We start from the raw sequence: 27,190 nt of genomic DNA, 5'->3' as shown, positions 1-27,190 counted from the left end.
TTGGGCTCCCTGCTCAGTGAGAAATCTGCTTGAGTTTCTCTTTCCCTTTGCCTCTGTCCTTACCTCCCCGCCCCACTCTCTCTCTCTAAAATAATTAAGTAAATCCTTTAAAAAATACTTAACAGCAGTTTAAAAAATAAGTTAAAATTTAAAAAAAAAAAAAAAACAAGAAAAGAAAAGAAAATATGTGAGATTCGGTGTCCTCATATCAGGAATTCTGCCCTTCTGAGATCAGTCCCCCAGAACCAGCCCAGCTGCACTCTCTTAAGGACAAAGGAAGGTTGGACATTTCATGTGCAGGTATCAAAAGTTGTGTAGAATAGTGACAAGAGCACGGAGGCAGAGAAGCTTGATTCATGTTTCTGCCAGACGACCTTGCCCCTGTTATTTTTCCTCCATTTTGTCATCTGCAAAATGCTTCCATCATGGAATTAAGGTGAGGATTCCCTTACCTTATTCTGTATTCTGTATCGTTAAAGCAATTGAACAAGGAGGCCTTGACACTGAGATGTCTCTGATACCTTCATTACCTATGTGAGCAAACCAAAACCGAAGCCAAAGGCAGTGTCTTAGTATTGAGAAAATAACACTGAGGACTAACCAATCACCAACAGGCAACTAAGTTTTCTCAAATAAGGCAACCACTTAAGCTGCAGCCGGTCAAATAATTACCTTGCTTTGCCCCCTGCCCCCCCCCCGTCTTCTCTCTAAGCACCTCCCTCCTAGCTCCAGATAGGTGAAGGCCTCCTAACCACCTTCATTTGGGCAGTGCCCAACTTAAATCTGTATTTGCTCAAATAAACCCTTGAAATTTTTAATGTGTTTCAGTTCATCTATTACCACTGCACCTATCCCAGGTCTACTAATGTTCTCAAAGGAAAGGGTAGTACTTTGTGTTAACAGTGTCTTTCTTTTGTCTGGTCACTACCTGAATGAGCTCCCAGAGACCGTTCCATGAGACCTTGACTCCATTTCCTATGAATCATTTAATCCCATATGATGGCTGTGGTGTGGGGAAGGTTTGAAGGTATCTTTTCTACCCTTTAGACATTGTCCCCGAAGCCAGCCACTCACGTAGGGCCGAGTAACTAGATTCTCAGCCGGCGAACCTCATGGCCAAGCAGAGAGCCTTAAAATAAATAAATGAATAGATAGATAGATAGATAGATATTTATTTATTTATTTAAATACACCATGGTCTGCAGAGAGCCTTTCCCTGGACCCACCATCTCACACTTTACTCCTCCCTCCGAGGCCCAACCTCAGCTATAACGTGGGTTATCAGAGATGCTGCCTTGTTCCTTTCTGTTTTGGGAGAGGAACTTGGAACATGAGAGAGATGACAGGAAAGGGGGAGAGAAGCCCCTTCCCTAGCGTGGCCTTAGAAGTGGTACCTTTTCAGTCAAGACTAGGCAAAAAGATGTTAGAGAAAGCAGACTGCAAACATGCCTGAAAAGCTTTGGGGAAATCGTTAAGGTACTTTTATGAGCACACTCCCTCTCCCATCTTTTTTTTTTCTTTTTCTTTTTCTTTTTTAATTAACGTATAATGTATTATTTGGCCCAGGGGTACAGGTCTGTGAATCATCAGTCTTACACACTTCACAGCACTCACCATAGCACATACCCTCCCCAATGTCCATAACCCAGCCCACCCCATCCCTACCCCCCCAATCCCCAGCAACTCTCAGTTTCTTTCCTGAGATTTAGAGTCTCTTATGGTTTGTTTCCCTCCCAATCCCATCTTATTTCATTTTTTCCCTCCCTTCCTCCCATGACCCCCCCCGCCTCTCAAATTCCTCATATCAGAGAGATCATATGATAATTGTCTTTCTCTGACTGACTTATTTCACTTAGCATAATACCCTCTAGTTCCATCCATATTGTTGCAAATGGCAAGATTTCATTTCTTTTGATGGCTGCATAGTATCCTGTTGCATATATCAATCACATGTTCTTTATTCTTTTTTTTAAAGATTTTATTTGTTTATTTGACAGAGAGAGAGAGTGTGAGCATAAGCAGGGGAGGGGCAGAGGCAGAGGGAGGAGAAACAGACTTCTGCTGAGCAGGGAACCCGATGTGGGACTCGATCCCAGGACCTTGTGATCATGACCTGAGCTGAAGGCAGACGCTTAACTCACTGAGCCACCCAGGCATCCCTCCCTCTCCCATCTTCTTTTTTTTTTTTTTTAAGATTTTATTTATTTGACGGAGAGAGAGCACAAGCAGGGGGAGGGGCAGAAGCAGAGGAAGAAGGAGAAGCAGACTTAATGCTGGGCAGGGAGCCCAATGCGGGATTCGATCCCAGGACCCTGGGTCATGACCTGAGCTGAAGACAGCTGCTTAACAGACTGAGCCACCCAGAAGCCCCTCCCTCTCCCATGGTACAGCACCCTTCTTGCAACCCTCCCCTCCACCACCATCCTCCCCACTCCTCCTGGTGTTAAACGTGGGCTGTGCCCTGGGATGGAGTTGGGAGCTTCTAGAAGATATGGACACCTTCAGCCCCGGTCGGTTTGCCCCCTGCCTGTAGAGCTCCAGTGTGTCATGATGCTAAAGGGGCTTTTCTGAATTTCCCACCTTGTGAGTCCTGATTTTCCCAGCGACTTTTTCTTTGTCTTCCTTGGAAGGAAGAAGAGTGGGAGGGAGGGCAAGCAAAACCTGCCCTGCCATGTACCTAAGGCAGGGAGCACAGTGACCAGCTTGAAAACAAGCGCCCAGCCACCTGCCCTCGATGGGAGCGGTGGTCTCTTATCTTCTACGCGTGACCCTGGAGAGGCAGAGACGGGGCTGGTGTCTGGACTGACCTGTCTGCTTGTCTCGCAGTGCGGAGGCCAGATTAATGGCGGGGACATCGCCGTGTTTGCGTCGCGCGCCGGCCACGGTGTCTGCTGGCACCCGCCGTGTTTCATCTGCACCGTCTGCAACGAGCTGCTGGTGGATCTGATCTACTTTTACCAAGACGGGAAGATCTACTGTGGCCGGCACCACGCTGAGTGCCTGAAGCCACGCTGCGCAGCCTGCGACGAGGTCAGAGCACGCTGCGGGTCGGGTGGGGTGGGAGGGGCCAGCCCCGCCCATCGCCCCTCCGTGTGGCCATGGGCCTCACTTGGTCCTGTGCTCTTCTGCCCGGAGGGAAACCACAGGCCGCTCCGTCTTCCTATATTAAGCCTCGCGGGAGAAGCCCCAGCCCTCCCTGCCGGCTGGCCCATCTGGAAGTGGACAAGTCCTGGGCATCCAGGCCAGAAGGCAGTGTCTGTAGCTGAGAGTCGCTGGCACTAGGGCAGTTCTGAACTGTCAAAGAGAGGCATTGGGCCGCTTTAGATTTCAGCCGGGAGTAATCATCAGTCATGGTGTGGCCCTGAACTCTTAAAATAGTTGGGATTCCTGAGCTCCAGTGGGACAAAGTGTTTTGAGAAGAGGAACATTTGGTGTCACAATTTAGTGTCCCCATGGGGACATTCTGATGGGGATGCAGGAGGCAGGTGGATACTCCCTTAGGAGAGAGCCCTGCTCTGAGAGGTCCTTGAGTTTGCTACCCCAGGTCACAAAGCGGACTAGAACCCCCAAGCCTGTGCCTGGTGTTTTCTCCCACAAGGAGCACACCCAGATATGATCTGTAAGCTACAAGAAGAGAATAGCTGTTTTGGCTTCAAAAGTTTGGAGCTTATATTCCTGTAAAAAGTAAAAAAAAAAAAAAAAAAAAAAGTTGGAGGAGAAAGAATATTCTAAACCTGACCACTTTTATGGGAATAATTTGGGAAGGATGTTGGATAGGGGTTTCCTTCTGCAGAGTGGATTTCTGGTTCCATCTGACCCTGCAAACGGTGGTGTGGGCTTCTGCAAAGCGGCACTCCCCTTTCTCAGCCACAGCCCACTCCTGCCTGCCTAGGGAGGGTTTGCTTTTTTAGGAGGAAGTTGGCCAGCCTTAACTAATTTGGATTCTAATGCTGTTGGTGATGTTTTGGAGAGACCTTCTAGATGGGTATTTGGGAAACCGAATTCAGTTCCACCAGGATTCAAGCAGCCACTTTACCTTCCTGCCTCAGTTTCTACTTCTGGAAATTAGTGCTCCTAATACTTTATTGTTATCTAATGGCAAATAGAATATGATGATTGAGGTGTTTTGAAACTTTTGTTCCTTGACATATAATTAACCTAGCATAAGATTCACCTTTCTTAGGTATCCAATTTGGTGGGTTTTAGTATATTCATAAAGTTGTGCAACTCTCCCTGCTGGCTAATCCCAGGATCTTTTCATCACCCCAAAAGAAACTTTGTATCTATTAGCAGTCCCTTCCCTTCTCCCCGCTTCTCCAGCCCCTGGCAGCCACTAATCTGTTCTCTGTCTCTATGAATTTACATTTTCTAGGCCTTTTACATAAGTGGAATCAGACAATGTGTGATCTTTTCTGGAAGTGGTCTTTCACGTGGTGTAATGTTTTCGGGGTTAATCCACACTGTAGTGTATATGTATATTATTCCTTCCCAAGGCTGAGTAATATTCAGTCACGTATATAGGTCATGTTAGGTAGAGGCAGTTAATGGACATTTAAGTTCTTTCCACTTTTTGAAGATTATGATCAGTGCTGCTATGAACGTTCATATGCAGGTTTTTGTGTGGACATATATTTTCTGTTTCCTTGAGTATATACGTGGGCATGGAATTGCTGGGTCACGTGGTAATTCTGTGCCCAAGTTGAGGGAATGCAGACTTTCTTTCAGAGAAGCTATGGTAGTGGGTGCAAAGTGGTATCACGTTATGGTTCTTTTTGTTTGTTTGTTTGCTTTAAATTTTATTTAATTTTATTTTCAGTGTTCCAAAATTCATAGTTTATGCATCACACCCAGTGCTCCATGCAATACGTGCCCTCCATAATACCCACCACATTATGGTTTTGATACATCTGTCCCTGATGGGTAATAACGTTGAGCATCTTTTCATGTGTTTATTGGCCGTGTGTATCTTCTTTTTTTTGGAGAACTGTGTATTCCAATCCTCCGCTGGTTTTTTGTTTGTTTGTTTTGTTTTAATTGAGCAATTTTTCTTTCTATTCTGGAGTTGCTTGCATATTCTGGATACTAGTTCAGATACTAGTTCAGATAGGATCCTAGTTGTCAGATACACGCTTTGCAACTATTTTCTCTCATTTTGTGGTTACAGTTTCATTTTCTTGATGTTCTTTGAAGCACAGAAGTGTTTAGTTCCGATGAGGTCCAATTTACCTTTTTTTTTTTCTTTTGTTGTTTACACTTGCAATGGCATAGCTGAGGAAACTATCGCCTAATCCAGGTCCTGAAAATTTACACTTGTGTTTTCTTGTAAGCATTATAGTTTATGGCTCCTTTGGTCTCTGATCTCTTTTGAATGAATTTTTGTATATGACTCGGATTCGTTCTTCTGCATGTGGTGACCCAGCTGTCCCAGCCACATTTGTTGAAAAGACCATTCCTTCCCCCACTGGATGTCCTTGGCATCTCTGTTGATAAGCAGTTGGCCATAAATGTTTGGGTTTGTTTCTGGACTTTCAGTTCTCTTCTATTGATCTATATGTCAGTTCTTATACCAGGACCACACTGCCTGGATTACTACAGTTTATAGTCAGCTTTGAAGTCCGTGCTTTGAAACTTAAAAAGTCTATATTAGAGGTCAAAACACAAATGCTTCCTAGGGCAAGGCAGGTTGTGTACACAAAGGTGACTTATTTTAAGACAGCAGTGAGTGGTGAAAGGACCAAACTGGAGAACTGACTACTCATCTAGAAGCAGGAGTCCTCCTTCTCAAATACTTTGTTTTCAACAAAGAAACCAGGAGCCTAAGTATTAAAATGACATTTCCTATTTTTAAAAAGATGTTGCATCAGCCAAAGAAGACGTGGACATGCTGTCCAAAGTGCCCACGAGCCATTGGTGTCTGGTCTTGCTTTTTATTCTTCAGGGTAGAACTTTATCTCTCATTAAAATGTGGTTCAGTTAGTATCTGGCCAGACCAAAAACTGTGGTTAATTGTGCTTTAGGCAAATCCCAGTGCGCTCACTGATAGAGCTGTAGGACAGGGCATATACAGATAGATTTTTCAATTGAGTAAATTGTGGCAAAGTCTTGCTTTCCCATCCTTCTAGTTTGGGGTCCCCGTAAGCTCTTCTCCATTAAAGTGCATTCTCCTGGCTGGGTGTTAACCACTGATCCTTTGGCTTCCCCATCTCTAGATCATTTTTGCAGACGAATGCACAGAAGCTGAGGGGCGGCACTGGCACATGAAACACTTCTGCTGCTTCGAGTGCGAGACGGTGCTTGGCGGCCAGCGCTACATCATGAAGGAGGGAAGGCCCTACTGTTGCCACTGCTTCGAGTCCTTGTATGCAGAATATTGCGACACCTGTGCCCAGCACATAGGTGAGGCGATGTTTGGTGCTTAGCTTAGTCCTACTGTGACTGGGTCTCCTGGGTGTCTGGTGTAGTTAGAAGCCCTTTGGCTCTCAACTCATACTGGCTTAAGTGGAAAAAAAAAAAAAAAAAAGGGAATTTCTTGGCTCACGTTTCCGGGAAGGCCAAGGAGTGGGCTTGCTTCAGGTACGGATGGCTCAAGGGTTTAAAGTCTGGAGGTCTTTTTATCCTTTGTATCTCAGCACTGCTTGCCTTCTGTTGGCGTTGGTAAAAAGCAAGCTGCCTTCGCATGCTGGCTAAGAGGACTGCCCAATTATACAGAGCCTTAGCACTTGCATTCTCAAAAGGAGTGGGGCCACGTCTGTCCGAGTATCCAAATCAGCTCCTCCAAATACGAACATTAGCATCCCTGGTTTGGTCACGGGTTTCACCTTAGAAACAAGAGAAGAGGGTATTTCGGTTGGTCTGCCTGAGTCATGGGCCCACCCCCGATATGGGGTTATGTGATGTACAGCTCCCCTACCCGGGGGAGGGGGAGAGGTCCCAGAAGGAAACTCCGAGGGAAAATGTAAACAGATGTCTTCCACAGTCTCCTTGGAAAACTTGAGGATCAGCAGAGGGAGGAACCAGCATAGTCCTCTCGGTAGGAAGGGGTTGTCAAGAAAACCAAATGGTTTCTGGCAAGCACATCCTTAAAAAAATCAGCTAACGCTGACCCAGCCAAATACAAAGCAAGAGAACCTGAAATAGCTCATAAGCCATAGACTCCCCCAAAGAAGCAGCAGATCTGAGGCGGTGGAGATCATTTTCCCTTCGCAAAGAACCGATTTGTTCAACCCTTCAGCGCTCTTCCAGACCAGGCTGTGTCTGTGGCTTCTTCATCCAACTGCCTGTTGTGGCGCCTTGAGAAGGCGCCACCCTTTAAAAAGGAAAAGAAAGAGTTGGCAGGGGGTGACTGTTGGGGAGGCCAGCAGCCTGCTCTTCCCGCGGCTTGTGCCCTTCCAAGAAATCTGCTCAGAAGCCACCAGTTTCTTGCCTCTGGTGGGGAGATGTGGAGGGAATCCATCTGGGAGCCCATTTTGCCCCACGTCAAGGATTTTATCAGGAACCGAAAAAAGGGACATGGCCTCCCTGCCTCGTCAGAAGTGATAGATTCCAATGAAAACCTAGCTAGTGCTTTGGGAGCTGGTAAAAATCACAGCTTTGCAGACAACACACCTACTGTGTGCTCGGGGTCCTTTGTGGTCCAGCAGTCTGTCCCCCCCGGACTCAGGCCTGCTTCTAGGAGGCCTTTCGGGGCTGGAGTCCTTGACCGGGGCCTGGGCGATAGTCTAATTCACCTCCCCCTGCAGCCCTGACGGCCTCACCCTCTCACCGCCTGATGCCTCAACCAAGGACCCACTGGCTTTCCTTTCTCACAAGATCAAAACAAGGAAACAGACTTGCTTTGATGCTAAGAGTTAGGAAACGGGGAGCTCTCTGTGGACAGGTGGCTGGCCACGTGAGGAAGGCCAGGTGGGCTGTGTCGGAAGGGGGAGGGGGGAATTGTGCCGGTCTCGGAGCCAGCCTCGCTGTGCATGGATTCTGGGTCCGCCAGTAGGCATCGAGGGTACGGACGCTCCCCTGCCACCACAACACCCCCCCCTTCTCACCAGTGTTGCTGTTTCTTCTGTCCCTTTCCATTGAGGCTTCAAAGCCTCTCCAGAAACTGCCACTTAGAACGTTTGCTCAGCAACTTGGAAGAGAGAAAAATCTGTCTGTCACCACAGCAGGTCCGCCTCAGAAAGCCCCTCTGTCTTCTTCTCTTTCTCTCCCCTTCTAGCTGTTCACAACTTTGATCGGCACTGCCTTCTCCTGCCTTGTAAATCCATAAAAAGGCATCCGTGTTTTGCCAGAGAGGGGGACCTCCGTGGCCTGCAGTGTTATCACTGCTGTAGTTCAAATGTGGTCCCTGGTTGGTTTCTCCCTTCATCTACTTTTCTGTGAAACCTCATTTTCCTGCAACAGTGAAAGGGTGTGCTGTGTATACCCCGCATAACACTATCTCCTGGTGCTTTGCTCTGACCGTATTACACAAATATTCCATATTTATACAGCCGCTCAGAGTGGACCGTGCATCAGGCGGCCGTTGCCAGGGCAACGGTACTTTTGCCTGCGCATCGCCGAGTAAACAGTCCTATAAACAGAGCAAGGCTAGAGCAGCAGTAGACACACACTCCCTCCGAGAAGGGCTTACAGAGCTTAGAGGGGGGAATTGAAAAGGAACGCTTAGATGTGGGACAGCACAGCCCTTTTCCAGATGTTTTGAGTTCAGGACCAGTTCAGAGGACTGTCTGACATCAGGGATGCTGCTCAGGGACCGCATTGCATGGCCTCTGGGGCCGTTCTGTCTGTCACCTGCCTCCCCTCTGCTCGCCTCGCCTCACCCCAGTCCAGCCTTCTGCAAGGCCGCATCCCCACTACTGGGGCCCCACTGCCACATTGGAGCACAGCTTCCTTACAGAAGCTCAGAGAGGCAGCTGGTGGGGGACAAACCCGGGAACCAGGCTTCCTGTGTGCCTCTGACAGGGAGCGGGGAAGGCTGCCGCTGCTGGGGATGCTGGGCAGCCAGGGGTGAGCACAGCCCTGTGCAGGGGAGGGCAGGGAAGACGGAGCCAGCCCCAGAGCCTTTCCTAGACTGCACCCGGGCAGTGGCCCTCGGAGCAGAAAGGGAGCTGGGCATCAGGAGGTAATGAAAATGGGAGAAAAAGAGACGTGAGAGTAGTTGGCAAATACAGGTCTAAGCACCGTCTGCATATTAACTCACAACAACCCTAGGAAGCCAGACCTGTTGTCATCCCCATGTTGCCGCAGAGGGCACTGAGGCACAGAGAGATCAAGCCACTTGCTTAGGGTCACACAGCCATGGGCCGAGATCGGACCCTGGGCGGATGGGCTTTGGCAGCTGTGTCACAGCCGGCTGGAATGGGATGCAGCCAGGATGGGAACCTTCTTCCTCGGACTCCTCACTGACTCCTGAAGCCTCCCTCTGCAGGACTCCAGACCTCGGCCTCCCGCGCGGCCTGCCCTGCTTCCTCCCAGGAGCCTGGGGACAAAGTGTAGATGGAGCCGCAGCTCTGGGTCCCCTAACTCTGGGTCCCGTCCCTAGCCCCGCTCCGTCAGTTCTCACTCCTCCCAGGAGTGCTCTGATGCGAAGGTGTGGATTTCCACAGTGACCACTTTGCCTTCCAGTGGCCTTTGTGGCACTCCTGTCCCTCTGAAAGTCCCCTCTTCGTCCCTAGGGCCAGACTTCCAAATCAGCCGAGACACCTTAATTTGGGACAGAGCTCATAAGAGAGGTGGAGCCTTGTGCCTCTCTCTCCCTGGGCTCCAGGGACCTGAAGGTAGGGTCAGGGAGCAGAGGAGGCCAGGACAGCTGCTTGGCTTTTGCCCTTTGTTCTTGTCCTTCTCTTTAGAGGTCGTTCTCCAGTTTCTCATTTACTACCTGTCCACATGCAGCTCTCAAGGTGATTCCTGGAAGGTCCGGGCTCCGGACTGTTAGCCCCTAAAGGTGGAGGTTCAACAGTAGAACTCCATTTCTGGAAAGATTTTTATTATCAGAAATCAGGAGTCTTGCACAGGTCCCCTTCCATTCTATAGTACTTGCATGAGACTGCATCCCCCATAGGATCTCCCTATAGGAGCGGGTCCCCCCCACCGCCCCTGGCATCCAGACTTCCATCCTACCAGCTTAGCAACTGCTGTCGAAAGAGCACCTTGCTGAGATAGTGACGTAGGGAGGCGCTCTAGGGGAGTCCATGTAATTCTCCCGTTGGACTAGTGCAGGTCTTAGGTCCACTCTGAAAGCAGCCACCAGGTTGGGCAATACAGTTTTTTACTGGTCGGTACTAGGTCCAGGCATGGCTTTAGCCCTGCCCAAAGCTCATGGCCCAACGGTGGCAAGAAGTTGGTGGCCCGAAGTTGGTGGCCCACAGAGAGATTGAGGCCTGGAACCAGCAGGGGGCGGAAGAGATGCTGAGAAGCAAGAGCCCTTGGGCCTCTGGAAGGTTCCAGCAGGGCAGGTGTAACAAGATTATGCAAACCAGGGACAGCCCTTGCGTGGGGAGCAAGTGTGTTTCTTCCTTCCCTGATGACATTAAGCAAAAGGTGTGCGTGCTTATGGAGGCTGCTTTTGATGAACCACACCCAGGTTTTTCCTTACCAAGTGTTGAAATCCATTTTTTTTTTTTTTTTTGTTTTCCACTGAACTGTTAACAGTGATTTTTTTCATCTGAATGGCCCGTGGGGGTTTAGGCTTCAGGTTATCTATTCAGCCTATAAAGAGACCCTCCGATATGTCAGGCCATGTTCCTGGACGTGCCACAGAAAATGAAGGACCCTGTTGTCCTAGAGCTTCCCTTGCGGAGGGGAGAGAATTAACAAGCAAATGCACACATGTAGTCGTGTGTTGTCAAGCAGGGCTCATGCTCTGAAGAAAAATATGGCAGGTCAGGGTGAAGAGCCGTGGAGAACATGCTATCAGGCGTGTAGGGAGACTTCTCTAAGGAGTTGGCATTGGAGCAGACCCCCAGGGAGAGTGAAAAGGAAATGTTAGTTTCTCAGGAGCAAGACTTCCAGGTACAGATCCCACCCGAGATTCCTAATTGCATTGAGTGAGGCAAGTTTCTTAGCCCTCCTGTACCTCCGTTTTCCCATCTGAGAAATGGAAATCATATTAGAAACCTACCTCATACAGTGGCGGAGTTAAATGACTTTACATATATGCAGAGCACTTAAAGCAGTTCTGTATCTTGTGTTAGTAGCATTATTATAATTTTGTCTGGGAGAATCTGTCCCAGGCAGAAGGATTCATGGACAGGCCATTTTGATCTAGTTTTTTCTCTGCTCAGAGCAAATGAGTTCAGAAGCAGCTGGCTGGTAGAACAAGGGGGTTCTCATAAAGGGACGTGAATACCGTCTATGTGAGGTCCTGATTATTGATTTATAATTATTTTATTCTGTTGTATTTGGAACCCTGGGCCAAACCAGGATGCTGTGTGTCTCACATCCTAATGTGGGCCTCCGAGCTAACTTGTCAGCCTCTTTCATGTCTTTTCCATCCCTAGGGATCGACCAAGGTCAGATGACCTATGACGGCCAACACTGGCATGCCACTGAGACCTGTTTCTGCTGTGCTCACTGTAAGAAATCCCTCCTGGGGCGGCCCTTCCTCCCAAAGCAGGGCCAGATATTCTGCTCACGGGCCTGCAGTGCCGGGGAGGACCCCAATGGCTCTGACTCATCCGATTCGGCCTTTCAGAACGCCAGGGCTAAGGAGTCCCGGCGCAGTGCCAAAATCGGCAAGAACAAGGGCAAGACGGAGGAGCCCATGCTAAACCAGCACAGCCAGCTGCAGGTGAGTTCCAACCGACTATCGGCCGACGTGGACCCCCTGTCACTACAGATGGACATGCTCAGCCTGTCCAGCCAGACGCCCAGCCTCAACCGGGACCCCATTTGGCGGAGCCGGGACGAGCCCTACCATTACGGGAACAAGATGGAGCAGAACCAGTCCCAGAGTCCCCTGCAGCTTCTCAGCCAGTGCAACATCAGAACTTCCTACAGTCCGGGAGGGCAGGGGGCCGGGGCCCAGCCCGACATGTGGGCCAAGCACTTCAGCAACCCCAAAAGGAGCTCATCACTGGCCATGAAGGGGCACGGTGGCAGCTTCATGAAGGAATGCCGAGAGGACTATTACCCGGGAAGGCTGAGATCCCAGGAGAGCTACAGCGATATGTCGAGTCAGAGCTTTAGTGAGACCCGAGGCAACATCCCAGTAGCCAAATACGAGGAGGAGGAGGAGGAGGAGGAAGGGGGCATAGCCACTCAGCAGTGTCGGACCCGCCATCCCATCAGTTCCCTGAAGTACACCGAGAACATGACACCTACAGAGCAGACCCCTCCGGGCTCCATGGAGTCACTGGCCCTGTCTAATGCAACAGGTAGGTTCTGGTCACCTGGGAAACAGAACGCAAGAGGTAATGATCTCTAGGCGACCCAAGGACTTTCGTGTTGTTCCTGCCATGTGCTTTCCTCCAGCAGGGTGTCAGGGAGGGGAAGCGTGGTTTCAGATGGCTTCTGTCTTTGATCACTTTCCCTGTAAGCAGAGCCTGAGGCAGGGATGAGGATGCCTGGGACACAGTGAGGGCGGGCTCCCGGGGAAGGGGAGTCAGAGAGGCAGGCCGGCGTTGGGGGAGGAGCCAAGCAGAGAATCCTGTCTGGGCTGGCATCTGACTGCAACCTGACCCCACAGGGGGCTCTGGAGGATGGGTTGCATCGTACAGTTGGCTCCGTCTTGCGACAGGGGTGGATGGTCCCGCGTCCTGTGTATCTGTCAGTCACGGGCTTTGGGCTGCTAGAGAGTGGCTCCTGGATGAGGTTGTGGGTAGGGGCAGAAGGCATGGCAGGTGCTGTTGGCCAAGGACAGCACTCAGGAGAAGAGGCAGCTGTGAGCCAGATGCTGTCCTCGAGATACCGGGTCATGCTTGAGACAGCACGGCATCTGTGACAGCTTCTGAGGCTGTCCCAAACTGCAGTATCGCATTAGGGAGCTCATTTAAATGTGTAGATGGAGACCAAAGAAATGGGGGCAGACAGGAGAAGGGAAGTAGGCTGAAAAGGAGCAAAGGGGGAAGAGAGAGAGACCATCCAGTGTCTGCTTTCTCCAGACAAGTGGTCCAGCCCGTGGGACCTGTGGGGACGGATGTGGAAGTTCTCTAAGACGGCACTCCGCAATGTGTAGTCTGAGCGTGGAAGCTCACCGCAGTCTGCAGCGAGACAAGTACTAAAAATGACAATGTCTAGCAACTCTTGGAACGATCTGACCTTGCCACAACATCCGAGTGTGTGCCCAGCAGGCTCATCTTCCTGGTCCAGGTGTGGACCAGTCAGGGTGTCGTGGGTTGTGAGTTGTGTGTGGCATGGGCTGTGTGTCAGCCACGGTCAGGAGGGTCACATATTCTCCTACGGTGGGTCGAAAATTAAGAACGGGTCCTTCGCCATCGATAGCTGAGAAGGACGGCCCCAAGATGCGCTTCCCTTATGGCTGGAACACCCGAGGAGGGGGACGTACGCCTGCCTGCCCCTTACATCAGGGACCCCAGATGTCAGTGGGTCTTGGTGGTGCTTGTGATGAACTTGTACGTGCCAGCCCCATCCGGAGGTGACAGCCCCAGCTCAGCTCCAGCGGGTTGTTGCCGCGTGCAACGACATTTAATTATTCACCCAGCGGCGACGTAGCTCTTACCCTGTGCCAGACTGCGTTCTCCGTACTTCATAAATATTAACTCACTTAAGGAAACCCTCCCAGCCCTAGAAAATGGTTATACTATTAAGAGTCTCATGTCAGAATGGAAGAAACTGGAGCATAGAGACATTGGAGAATTTGCCCCCAAGTCATCCGGCTTTTAAAAAGGTGGAGCGGGGACTTGAACGTGTGCCTTCGACCCCCCGGGCGGTGCTGTTCATCATACCAGGTGGCCAACACTTCCAGTGCCTCCAGACGAGCTAAACGTGGGGATTTTTAAAATGGGAAATCTATTTAAACTCTGTTAGACCAGCAGAACAGGTCTCTAAGTCCTAGGAGGTCTCCGCAGGATGTTTGTAACCCTTATGCCTCTGAGATGCGTTCACGTCTATGTTCTCGTGTGTCCTAGAGGACAACTAGCAGGTATCGTTACCCTCCGGTTTCAGATGAAACAAAAACGAGGCCTTAGTGACTAAGCGCCTTACCGCATGTCGGAGAAGCGAGCAGTTAGTGCCGAGTGATGACTGCCTGGCTTTCAGCCCAGTGTGTGCTGTTCTTGAAAAATGTATATGCTATAATTATTTAAGAGGCCAGAAGATAAACAGGTAATTCAGCCTCCGAAGCAGCATTTCTCGAAGCTAGACCACGTGCATTTGACGTTGGCTGCTTGATGCAAACGTGGACTCCAGGGTGTCCCCTCAGACCTCCTGCATCAGACCCTATTGAGGGGGGGAGCCGGAACCTGTATTTCAACCAGCTCCTGCTGAAGCTGATGCAGCCACTGTCTGAGAACAGCTGTCCGTGGGCTTGTCTGACTTGATTGTCCTCATGTAATGACTTAGGAGAAAATCAGGAGATCTAGGTGTTGGGAAATATTGGAAAGGCCATGTGGTGTATGTTTGAAGAATGTACCATCTCGCATCCTAAAGAAGACACATTTATCCCCATGATTTTCTGTGGGCTCTTGGGCAAAGCACTGAATGTCCCTCTGACTCTGAGATTAGGAGAAGCCTCCCTGAACTGTGTCTGATACCGTTACAAAAAAAAAAAAAAAAAAAAAAAAAAAAAATTCCTGAAATCAGCACTGCCCCATGATGCCAGTAGCCACATGTGACTGTTGAAATTCGGATTCATGAAAATTAAATGAGATTAAAATTTCAGGCCATCAGCTGTGCTAGCCCCATTTCAAGTGCTCAAGAGCACCAAGCAGAATTTGATATTACATTTAATTTCAGTAGCCACGTGTAGCTAGCAGCCACCCTTTCTGGACAGCACAGCTGGCGGGAGGGAGCTGGTAGGATGGGCCCAGAGTTAACCCCATCCTTAGTCTCCTGGGAAGTTCTCATAGGAGCCCCAGTCTTTCAGATTGTCAATTAATGGCTTGGAAGACCAGTTCAAATCCAACCTTCATCATGGCCAAGACGGGTGGCCTTCCACAAACTGCTTATATTCTGTAAGGCTCAGTCACCTCATCTGTGGAATTTAGTGAGTAACAGGACTTCCTTCATAGTGTTTTGGGGAGAAGTCTATGATAATGCATTTAAACTCGTTAATATAGTCTTTGACACAGAGGACCTTCTACAAGGCTCACCCGATACTTTTTGCTATGATTGCATTTTCATCATTCTTATCCCAAGCATACTGGTGCACAGATTGGACCTCCACGAATGTTTTGGCTACTGACATCTCCCAGCATCCACCAGCTGCACAGGTTTGCATTTTTAGGTTTGCAGATGTTCCTGTGGGATGCTCTCCTTTTTTAAACCAGCATGCGAAGAGCATGAGAAACAGGGAACTGAAGAAATGCCTTCTGTGCCCCTGTGTTTCCATAGATCTGTCAGACACAGCCGTATGGAAGAAAGATTGCCACTCATGTTCTAAGCATTGCTTCGCCCTTGGTCACTGGAGCAAACCTTAAATAGCCTTCTAGATCCTACACTGCACACACACACGCGCGCACACACACACACACACACATGCACACATGCACCCAAGATGTGGTATTGACTAGACTTGGAAACTCGGTCGTTTTGCTGCCAAACCCCATTGTTGCATTTAAATTTTGCTAGAAAATTCCCTCGTCTTTTGAGAAGGCTGTGCTCAGAACTGTGTATCTTTAAATCCTGGAATCCCAGTCTGTGAGTAACAAGTATGGGTCATAGAAGACTTAGCCAAACACCTTAATCCTCAGGTGAAAGCTAGTTTTCTAGAGAATGGATTTTTTTTCTTCCATCGTCAATAACTCACGTTATCGAATAAGTTTGTCCTGTTTAATCTGGCATAAAGCATGATCTTGTTGTAGGCAGCATTTTTCCTTTGAACAGATCTAGAGAAACAGCCCCAGGGACTTGCCAGCCTTAGATCTGGGCTTTGCCCCATCCTGATTTGCTTAGAACCGGGAGCACATTACCCCTTGTTCCTGGAAAATACCATCCACCCGTTAGGCTCACACGGAGTGAGTCAGGTGAGCACAATCAGCCGTTGACACCAGCACTGTGTGGAGCCCTGCAGAAGCTCTCGAACCCTGTCATTGCCTACACGTGCCCGCAAAGCAGCTTGCAGCCTGGGCGACCCGAGTACTGCACCTTAGTAATAGCAGCAGCCACTGGCATTGTGTGTTGGGCACGTCCTAGGTAGATTCAAAGGGCTTTGTGGGAACTAGCTCACGATATCTCAAGGAGGTGGACCCCGCTGTTAGTCCTCTCTTATGGATGACCTAAGTGAGACCCAGAGACGCTGTGTAGCTCAAGGCCACACAGCTTGGAAGTGGAGGAGCAGGAGGCAAATGCAGGCAGTCTAGCTCCAGGCCTGTGCCCTCAACCACCGTACCATGGACTTGTGCACAGTGATGATAGTAGTAACGGGTGACAACTGTAAGACCACAGACGATGGTCTGACATGATGGTGATGTCCCAGGTAATGTCTCTCTAAATCCTCATAATGGCCCTGTGAGATAAATCTGATTATTTTGCCCATTTACAGAGAAGTATGCTCTAGTCCACAGGATTTGTGAGCTCTCCATGGTCACTACTGATGACCACTCCATGGTCACTATTGAGCCAGAATCTCAACCTGCAAGGCCCTTGCTCTCAACCTCCTTGATAGAGTCCCCACAGGAAGGGTCATGGTTACAGTCGGGATCGGGATTTCTTTTCCTCTTGCAGCCAGTCTGCTGATGTCCGTCTGGCCTGGGCAGGGCTGGACCAAAGCTGGAGAGCATGGCAGAAGGCAAAGCTGGTAGTCCGAGGTGACCTGTGTGGGTCAGGGGAACTTAAAGACAAAGGAGACAGGTGTAGACAGTCCAGGGGTGGGCGCCTGGCGGGAGGCCCCTACAGAGAGCAGGGGAAGGCTGTAGCGCAAGTCAGGGCCACCGTTCAAGTCACAGTGGAGCCAGGTGAAGAGTAGAGTTCAAATCGGGACCTGTTGCCTCAGGCAGAGGCTGCACCAAAGGACAACTGGAGATGGTTAGCTTGTCCCCAGCAAAGCGCTATGGAGCGCAGCAATGAGGCTGGGAACACAGCTCCTCCTTGAGGATCAGCCACATGCTGTGAGGAGTGGCTGGGTCAGAGAGAGCTGCGACCTAAAGGAAGGAAATACAGGTGTGGATGGGAGTAAAGAAAGGACAGTTTTTGTGCATTCATGCAGCCAGCCAGTATGACTGAGGGCCTACCCCGTGATGGGCTATAGACCAGTCTGCCAGAGCTGGAAATTGGACTTTGTGGTTTAATACCCATGTGGCCTTGAGCTTACCTTTTTGATGCCTCAGTGTCTTCATCTGTGAAATAAAATGACAGCAGTGCCTTATAGGGTGTTGTGGGAATTAAAGAGTTAATTCTTATAAAGAACTTAGGACAGTGCCTGATGTCCACTAAGTACTCAGTGCCAGCAAGAAGGTGCCACTGCCTGTGCAGGGGGTTAGGGATACAGTGCTGAGCAAAAGTGGACAAGGAGCCTACCTTCCTTCTCCTCACAGTCTAGTGGAGTTCAATAGAGTAGAAGCATCGAATTGTGCAATATGAAATTGAATCTGTGGTAAATGTGGGCTAAGAGGGCATGCAAAGAGAGATAGAGCTGAGTCAGGGAGGTTAATCGAATATCCTGAAAAAGTGATGCTTAAGGGACAAGGGAAGGAGGATTCCAGGCAGCAAGAGCAGCATGTGCAAAGGCCCCGTGGTAGGAATGTATGGCAAGTATAAACACGTGAAAGAAGGCCCACAGTGTAAACAACAGTAAAGACTGATAGAGGAAGACCGATAGGATGGTGACCTAGGAGAGAAAACTGGCAGGTTGACAGTGCCCTTGGGGGAAGGGTTCTGAGAGACAGAGAGGATCAAGTTGAAAACCTAGAACTGTGTAAGAGTTTGCCGACTCTGATTTTTGACCCAGGCCACCATCAGCTAAAAGCGCACATATCATTGGCCTGGATATGTAGAGACCCCACCAAAGCAGAAGTCCAAAAGGACTTCCTGCTGCCTTTGATGAGTGTTGCACAGTTGTGGCACCGACACACCTTGACAAGGGACACTTTGTTGTGCAAGACCGAGATGCATGTGCAAGATGTACTGATGGCTGGGGAGTCATGAGATAATTTTTCAGCCTTGCTGGCAAACTGGGAGAGAACCAGAGAACAACAAGGGGTGGAGGGGAGTTGAAAGAACCAACTGGAACAGCTCACTTGACCAAGAATGTCTGCAATGTTTTTTAATCCTTGTAATGCAAAACATTTCTATATTTAATTCTGGGCAGGAACATTGCTCCTTTTCTTCTGCATAGTTTGGATGTGCATCCTCTACCCCAGTTTCTTTATTTAAATGGCTGGGTAAAACCTCCTAACCAGCTGCCCCCATCCCCCCCAAGTCCCCTTCCCCGCCACCGCCCCCCGCTTACTTGAGCGGCCACACCTCAGTCATGGCTCATGAATTTCACAGCCCAGATCCTTTGTTCATCCCCTCCGCCGGGAAGGATGGGTGGCCTGGTCCGGAATTACAGATTAGAAAACCCAGAGTCCTGTCAGTTGGCTTCAGGGCCAGCACCGAGAATACTCTGGGATTATCTTCCTTCATGAGAAGGGCAGAACTCTTGTTTGCAAGTGTCAGAAGCCCAACCCAACTGGTGTAAACAGATAAGTTTGTTTTCTTTAAGTAGAGTGTCCACAAAGTTCACAGGATTTGGGTTCTGGGAACAGCTGGATCCAGATGCCCAAATGATGTCATCGGGACCCACCTACTTTCCATCTCTCTCTCTCTCTGGGTTCTTACTTCCTCCCCACTGGCTGGCTTCGTTCTCAGGCGGGCTCTTCCCAGTGGTGGTTGAGATGGCCGTGGGCAACTCCAGGCTAACACCCATTAGCACGAGGTAGTGTCACCCAAAGCCCCAGAATGGGGTCCCGTTTGCCTGACTTGCGTCACCTGACAGTTCATAAAGGACCTCCTGTGGTGGAAGGAGCGGAGGAATGTTTGCTCTGCTTGGTCCATCCTGAGTCACGTGCCCATCCTGGGACCTAGGGGATGGGATGCAGCCCATCCAAACTGCAGCGACTGAGAATGGAGATGGGCTTCCCAAAGAGGAATCCAGGTAGTATTTTTGAAGGAAAAGGGATTGTACTGCAAGGAAGTAAACAGCACACGAACCTGCTCCTGAGCCTATACCGTCTGGGGCATTGCATCCCTCCGGGACCGATCCCGAATCTGGTTCCTTCCTCCGGAAGCTCCGTCATGTGAACTTGACGTCATATGTCCATTATGTATGTTTGCCATGGTTTTCTGGTGACAAGGGGGCATGTCTCCATTTTAATGTGGGGAATGTGGGGAATTTATATGTGATTTTAATGTGGGGAATTCAGGATGGCAAGGGGATGTTTTGCAAGGGCAGATTGGACAGAACCCAACCCCTCAGCTCAGTGTTGAAGGTGTGATTCAGGTTTCTGACTCATTCCACGGGGTGACTTTCTCTGTGTCCCTTATGGAAACGACGCCCCCTTACTGGTATTCCATGACTCTGAACCGGACTCATAGACCAAGGCCCAGATGAAAACCAACTGAGTGAAAGTCGCAGTAGAATCTGTTCATCTTGTGTTTCTCTTTTTGGGTCAATTTCGTGCTGTGTTGAAGCTGAGGATATTCTCAGGGCCAGGTGAGAGGGAGAGGGGGGCAGTGGACAGAGCAGTCTGGACAGAGCTCACCCCAGAGGGCCCGATGCATGCCTGTTTCAGGTCACGGTTTCACTGACATTTTCTGGGTTCAGAGAAATTTTTCCAGTGTCCTGGTTTTTAATAACCATTCAGGAGGCTTATTTATAACCTCCCTGGGCATGGGCAGTCATCTCTACCCAGAATAAGTAACCATGGTTGCTGACAGGAGAGAAAAGGTTGCTGATTTTATTCATTTTATTACTGAAAAGGCAACACAGGAAAATGGGCCCAGGGTGGAGGGAGGGGGCCGATGGGCGCCTCAGACTGGTACAAGATTTTGTAAAGTAAATTTTTAAAGGACCTGTGTGCATTTCTCTTGGAGCTTTTGAATGTAAAGAATATCACAAAAGGAAATAACTTCACTCACACCCACTTGGTAATGGCCTTGAAACTCAGGTTTTTAGGAGTTATTTTTTTAAATGTGGGCAACTAGGAACAGCTACAAGAGAACAATTAAGATATAGGGAGAAATATATCATAGCTCTTACCTCTTGACTAGTGCGAATATTTTGGTGAATTTTCATATCTTTTCCCTGTATACCAGCATGTTATTTTTTTTCTGAATTGTAGACATTCTGAATGTTCTGGGTCCTGACTTTCTTCATTTGCATTCTGTTATTAGCTTCTTTTCTTGGCTTTTATCACATCATGTTTAATGGCTACGTTAATATTCAATCGAATGGACGTCATCATGTTCCTGGAATGGGACCCTTAGGAGGCTCCCAAACTGATTTGTATTGAAATCTACATTTCCTTTGACTTGCAGCAACAAAAACGTACTTTTTTGACTCACTCTTTCCTTATAAACATAATCAAACCTTCTAAATACTTTGGCACAGTTTCTCGCCAGTTGCTTGACCTCCTTACTTGAGCATCTCCTCCATGGAGTGTTCTGGTGGGACTGGGAGGCTTGTCAGCGATTCCATGCCAGCCATCCTGGCCCAACCACCCCTCCTCTACCCAGACACAAAGTGCCTCCCAAGCATAGGAAATGAGTGTGATTAAAACCCCACTTCCTAGTAAAACCCACCTGGGGCAGCTTTGGGGAGTCCTGTTTCTTCATGTAAATAGTCACCATCCCTCCATCAGTCCGTTACCTGGGGACCATCTACATCACATTGACCTGGGATGCTTGTCAACAGTACACATTCTTGGGCCCATCCAAGTCCCGCAAACAGAGTCTCTCACTGGCCAGACCTGGGAATCAGCATTTCTAACAGTTGCCCCCACAGAAGTCCTAGGTCCATCAAGTTTACGGAACACTGAGCTAGAGAAACCCAGATCATGCCTGGGTAAGCAGCCCTCCCTGCCGCCTTGTCTGTGGTTAGAAGTTTCTTCTCGCCGATGGTACCCCTTTTGCATCTTCTCTTAGTCATGAGTCTAGCCTCCTATTTGGACAAAAGAAAAATTGGATTGTATTTCTTCTAGAAAGTTCTGAAGATGTCCCTGACATCGGATAGCCCTTGGTACCGTAAATAGCATCTTAGCAAGCTAAGAGCATGTTATCTGAAACACAGAGGGTATGTTTCTTAAGCACTCAGTCTGGGCTAACTGTGAAAGAGAGTGATACCTGCTAAGAGCATTTGGTGGTTTTGGTATTGTCATTGAAGGCAGCAGGTAAGGTGAACAATAAAATACTCTGACTCCAAATAGGGCCTGTTTCCGCTGGAAATCGATGGGCAAGCGAAGCGCCAGGAGACCACAGTTTTCATGGATTGGAAGTGGGTTGATTGGTTGGTTAACTTAGTAATTTTCAGGCGCATCACCATGAGCAGTCAGGTAGCTGTGTGTGTGTGTGTGTGTGTGTGTGTGTGTGTGTGTGTGTGTGTGTTCCCAGCGGTGTGCCGCCAGGCACCTCTTCCCGCCTACCCTTCCCAAATCAAAACCAGAGCACACCGTGTTTCTGGGAGACAGCTGCCACAAATCCGACCGAGTAAACAGGCAGGGCACCATCTAGAAGATAAAGTCTGCGTCTTCCAACACAAAATTACTAAGAAAAAGCCTAGTGTTTTCTTTGGTACAAAAAGTTTTAACAGCTTAAAAATGTCCTCCTAAATTCCCCCTCCACTTAACTAGAACAGACCCATTTCCTCCACTCCTTTCCTGGGTTCCAGAAAAGAGCCTTTCTCAACTCTGGGCTCCCTGAGGGTTTGATGGCCCGGTTTGCAGACTACCCAGCTCCTGTCTTCTCTTTTGTCTTTTATCCCTCCCACGTACAAGGACTGGGGCAAAAACGTGCTTATTTCGCTCTTTGCAGAAAGCAGTAGAACACGTCCTTTGGTATATTCTTTTCTGTTCTCTGGGCCTTTCTTTGGAACAGCTCCTTGACTCAGCCCTGCAGAGTATAAGGGATTCTTGCTTCTTGGACTCAGCCGGTCCGGTCCCATCTGCCTGCAGAGTGTGTTATCAGTCTGGGGCCACCTGGGAGGCCTTATTCTGATTCTGATGGCCTGTGTGACTGGCCCTGGCAGGGATTCTGAGCTCCCCAGTGGTGAGCATGCTGGACCTTGCCTGGGTGTCTAAGCCCGGCAGGAGCAGACTATACTGATGGCTGCCTTTTTAGTTGGAGGCGCTGATTTTCAAAGGCAGGAAAATCCAGTTCGGGCTTTCCTTGTGTCTTTTCCTTGGAAGCAGATTGAGCTCAGAGCTGGAAGGGAGAGGAGAGAAAACAGCCTAGAATAACTCATTTTTTAAAAAAAATTTCTTTCTTTATATCTGGATACTGGGTCCTAGGTAAGAAGATCAGAGGAGAAATTCCCTTTACCTGTGATAAACACACACACAAAGGCCCCTGGGGTGTGAGCAGGGTGTTCTAGGTCAGCGGTTCTCAGCAGTGGTGAGTGGGGAGGGGTAGGGGTTTTGTCACCTAAGGGACATTTAGCAATGCTTGGAGACAATTTTTTTTAAAGACTTACTTATTTTAGAGAGAGGAAGAGAGCACGAGTGGCAGGGGCGGAGGGAGGGAGAGAGAGAATCTCAAGCAGACTCCATGCTGAGCACAGAGCCCGACGAGGGGCTTGATCCCACGACCCTGAGACCATGACCTGAGCCGAAACCAAGAGTCAGACACTCAACTGACTGTGCCACCTGGGCACGCCACTTGGAAACATTTTTGATTGTCACAACTTGGGGTGCAGGTTGCTAGTAGCTTCCAGTGGGTAGAGGCCAGGGGTGCAGCTCCACAGCCTCCAATGCACAGAACAGCACCTTCCCTCCAACCAAGAGCCATCTGGTCCCATGAGACAGTAGCGCCAAGGCTGAGAAAGCCTGGTCTAGACTATTGCCTTGGAAATCAGCCCTTCCTGCGGCAGGCGCTTAGAATCCCGAACTGATGGCTGGAGAAGGCGCCTCCCAGGCTGGGCGTTTCAGACGTACCCCATGCAGTAGAATGAGCCGGTTGTGTTTCTTGCTCTGACCCCAGCTGCAGCCCACACTGGGGTTTAGTGTTTAAGGGTCACAATGACCTGGCTAAAATCGCACTGCCACTGTAGCTGTGTGACCTCAGGCTGGTGGCTTAAACCTCTCACCCCCTCAGCATCCCCTAGAGAGCGTGATTATCAATGTATGCCCCCCGGGGCCGTCGTGAAGCGTGGGGTAGTATGCAGAAAGCACTTCATTGCATGTCTGGCACATGGCAAGTTCAATATTGGAGAGTTATTATTATTATTACTATCAGGGGGCTCCAGAGTGCCGACCTCCTGCCACCTTCCTTTAACGGTGTCTCAGCCCGTTGCTCACTTAACCAGGGAGAGGGGAGAGCGAATGGAATCCAGAAATCCTTCCGAGGTGCAGGAATCGACGGATGGGCCATGATGCCTGGCAGTTCCGCCGAGGTCAGCCGTCCAGACCCATGCAGACACCCAAAGTGGGGAGCCCTGCTGTTTGGATCTTCAGGGGTGATCGCAGCAAGAAAGAGCAGCCCTTTCTCCCTGGATCTCAGTCTCCAGCCTTCTCTGAGCTTAAAGAGGCTACTGCAGTCTGTGGCCTAATTCTGCCCGTGTAACACTATTAGTACTAATGGAGCCCGCCCTCCCCGTGTGAGAAGGGCCCCTGCCAGCCCCTGGACTTCAGCCTTTGCTTTCCTGACCTCCCTTCCTCCCCCTCCACTACCCCCACCCACCCACCCCAGCATCAATTAACCTCTCAGAGAATTCCCACTCGATACAGTTTACAGGAGTTAATTTGTTCTTTCCATCTGTGGATGAGAAGCAGGCCCTGCTCTGGGCCCGGAGCTGGGAAGACAATGGGGACAGACAATAGTGGAAGTTTTCCATGGAGATCGTTATCAGCCGCAGGAACAAGCCCAGCCAGGTTCTCATCTTGCACATGTGTTTCAAGCTCGGGCCCCTGGGGGGGTGGGCGGGGAGGAATTCCAGCTTGGCCCCAGGGTTCTCAGATGGTTCTCCTTGCAACCCAGATCTCACCATCCTTGAGGGAATGGTGAGCTATAAGTGGCTGGGCTTTCTATCACCTTGAGCACTGTCTTTTGTGGCTTGCTTTCTGCTCAGGATTAGAGCCGCCTGAGAAGCAGATGGCTTCCTCTGTCATTCTCTGCTCTCTGAATCTGTTTATTGTGGGGGCCTCAGTAGTCAGGGCCCCTGGGTGCCACACTTTTATCTGCCAGTAAGAGATGGAGCACATCAGGCCCGAGGACAGTTTTTATTCCAGCTTTCCTCTGAGTTCCAAGACAACAGCAAAAAAAGAATTTTAAATCTTCTTCCGTGGGTGCACAGAAGTACCATCTACTCCCCACCCCCATCCACCCCTTTTGTCTTCCACCAGCTGAACCCGAAGTCCCCCTGGGAGCACTGAGATGTAAACACTGTCAGCCCAGCCCCTAATATCCTGTACCGCAACTGTAAACACAGGAGAAGATGCCACATCATCCCTCGTGGCATTCCCCCAAGATCTCCAACACGCTGGGTTTCTAGAGTTGCCATTCGAAAGAGGACCGTGCTTGTTTGTCTCCCCCACCCACCCAGAATCCCAACATCCCTTTTTTATCTGTCTGCTATCCTAGAGTTTGAGTCAAGATTGTTTTGGAAACAGAATAGGGAGGAGGAGTACATTTTTTAAAATCTTGATTCTTTATTCTTTTATATTCATGTATTCAACAAATATTTATTGAGCATAAATAGACATTTATAGACATTGGTGAATGAATCCGACCCAGTCCCTATAGGGGTCAGAGCCCCAGCAAGAAATAGGCAGCACATTCAAAGAGTAATTAAAGGCTAATGAAGGAGGGCTGCTGAGTAGAACTAAGGACTCTGGGAGAGAACTGCAGCCAACCTGCAGCCTTGGGAGGGAACCAAGGCAACACCTTGACCTCTCTCACTCTCTGCACTCCGCTCTCCTCCCAGAAGTCAAGCCCCACCCACTAGAAGCCAGAGTAGGAACACACACACGGATAGATTGTGATTAAGTGTCATGAAGGAAATGAGCAGGGTCAAGAATAAAGAATGTTGAGGGTTAACCACCTAAAAAGGATGACCAGGAAGCTCTCTGAAGTGATATTGTAGCAAGAATTAGATAAAAGAACTTGGTCTGGCACAGGAAGAGGAGGGGAGGGGAAGGAGGCCCTATTGGCCTTAGGAATGGCATATGCAAAGGCCCTGAGGCAAGAGAGAACTTGTGCAGTTCCAGCAACTGAAAGCAGGCCAGCAGAGTTGTCAAGGGGGAGAGAGCTATATTTAGAGCTGTGAAGCAGTCACATTTTATTGCTGGCTCTGGTTCAACCTCCTGGAATCCCTCTGAGAACACTGTCCTCGTCCCCTTTTTTAGTGGGGGTGTCTTAAAGTAGAAAAAGTCAGCTGATTTGCACAGGGAGTCGAAAAGCAAATGCAAGCGTACAAGGAAGCATTAGGTGAAAAATATCATGCGTTGCGGAGCGTGAGGGGAGGACATGCCATTTAAGACAAAAAGTTTTGTTAAAAAAAAGTCTGTGAGCTCTTTCTGTTGATCTTTCTATTGCTGTGGCTTACATTTACTTTCAATGCTTAGTCATATCCTGGGTTTCATATACGCAGTACTTTTGCATATAACCCCAGGTATCCAGGCTTAGCCACATAACATGCATAAATCTGATTAATGCAAAAATCTTTCCTCAAGTAAACAGTAATCCTTGAAAACAAAACATATGTTATGCAGAAATATGATTCACAAAACCCCTTCTTTTTTTATTGCACAAATTAGCCAGTATTGGCCCTGGCAAACAAAATCCGGGGTTCTTTGGATATGTTTGTCTTTAAGAAGAGAGATTGAGTAGCTGTCATTTTTCCCAGGTGGATGTTGCCAAAATTACAGAAGGCTTTCACTTTGCCTTCAAAGCTCTGGGTCCTTCCACCTTTCCTCGAAATCCCTAAGGCCAAGGCCCAGAAGTTCAGCAGGAGGATTTTGTGTTGCTGGGAGGAGAAGTTATGGTGTGACATTGCCCTTCTAGAGTCTCATCACTGTGGTAGGACAAGAGATGAGACCTTCACTAATTCACAGTTATGTCACATTCACTGAGTGGTGACCAAGGCTTATCCTTAGCAAATCTCAAGAACCATCGCATGTTTGAGGCCCTTGGCTGTGACTAAGATGGAAAAAGGAGCCAATATCTCATGGGATTTGCCACCTCAAACTCAAAAGGTTTAGAGTGAATACTTAACACTTAATCTAAAGACAATGGCCACCGGGCCTTCTTAGTCTTGCTTAAGGGAAAGTGTGATTGGACACCTATTGGTGAGATGTAAGGTAGATGCTAAAATACTCAGACACTGCTTCTCAGTCTTGGTCACACATGGAATCATCCCAGGAATGTAAAGGATGCAGGTGCCTCTGCCCCATCCCTAAGAGTCCAGTGTAACTGGTATCTGGCATTTGGTTTGGGCCAGGGGATATTTTCATGCTCCCCAGTAATTCTATCAAGCAGGCAAGATTGAGAAGGAAGGTGTTAAGGCAAATCCAAATTTTTCATTAGGTGCATTTGTTTCTAGCTTCTGGGATGATCTATGAGGTGGTTCTGCTTTTATTGCCCTACTCTGGCCCTGTCTCTGTGAAGTACCGCATCTTAAGGGAGAAAATGTTCATTTGTGAACACACAAAAATGTGCTCTAGGAACATCTGTCCTCTATGAAATTCTACCCAAAGGCCCTAGAAATTACTATTAAGGTGATAGTCTCAAGAGTCAGATAGATTCCTCTTAACTCTCAGCTCTGTCTGGTACCAGCTCTGTGACCTTAAGCAAATGATCTAAACTTCTTGAGCCCGTATTCCCTCACCTATAGCCATCTTAGGGTGAAATGAGAAGACACTTAACACGGTAAACACAAAAAACATGTGTT

General features: G+C 49.0%; 1 protein-coding gene across 4 annotated transcripts in view; it reads left to right on the top strand.

Moving 5' to 3' along the window:
• The window catches only part of PRICKLE2 (prickle planar cell polarity protein 2), a 319,612-nt gene that overhangs the window by 267,706 nt on the left and 24,716 nt on the right, over positions 1 to 27,190 (top strand). For all 4 annotated transcript variants that reach the window (XM_032867319.1, XM_032867321.1, XM_032867320.1 and 1 more), the window contains 3 exons: positions 2,827 to 3,030; positions 6,210 to 6,396; positions 11,493 to 12,368. In XM_032867319.1, coding sequence (XP_032723210.1) covers positions 2,827 to 3,030; positions 6,210 to 6,396; positions 11,493 to 12,368 — 1,267 coding nt within the window. The remainder of the gene's footprint in view (positions 1 to 2,826; positions 3,031 to 6,209; positions 6,397 to 11,492; positions 12,369 to 27,190) is intronic.

This window comes from Lontra canadensis, unplaced genomic scaffold (assembly GCF_010015895.1).
Source record: "Lontra canadensis isolate GAN:19392208 unplaced genomic scaffold, GSC_riverotter_1.0 scaffold34, whole genome shotgun sequence".
Taxonomy (NCBI): domain Eukaryota; kingdom Metazoa; phylum Chordata; class Mammalia; order Carnivora; family Mustelidae; genus Lontra; species Lontra canadensis.
Note: the sequence above shows the minus strand (reverse complement) of the source record. Positions and strands in the feature narration are given on the sequence as shown.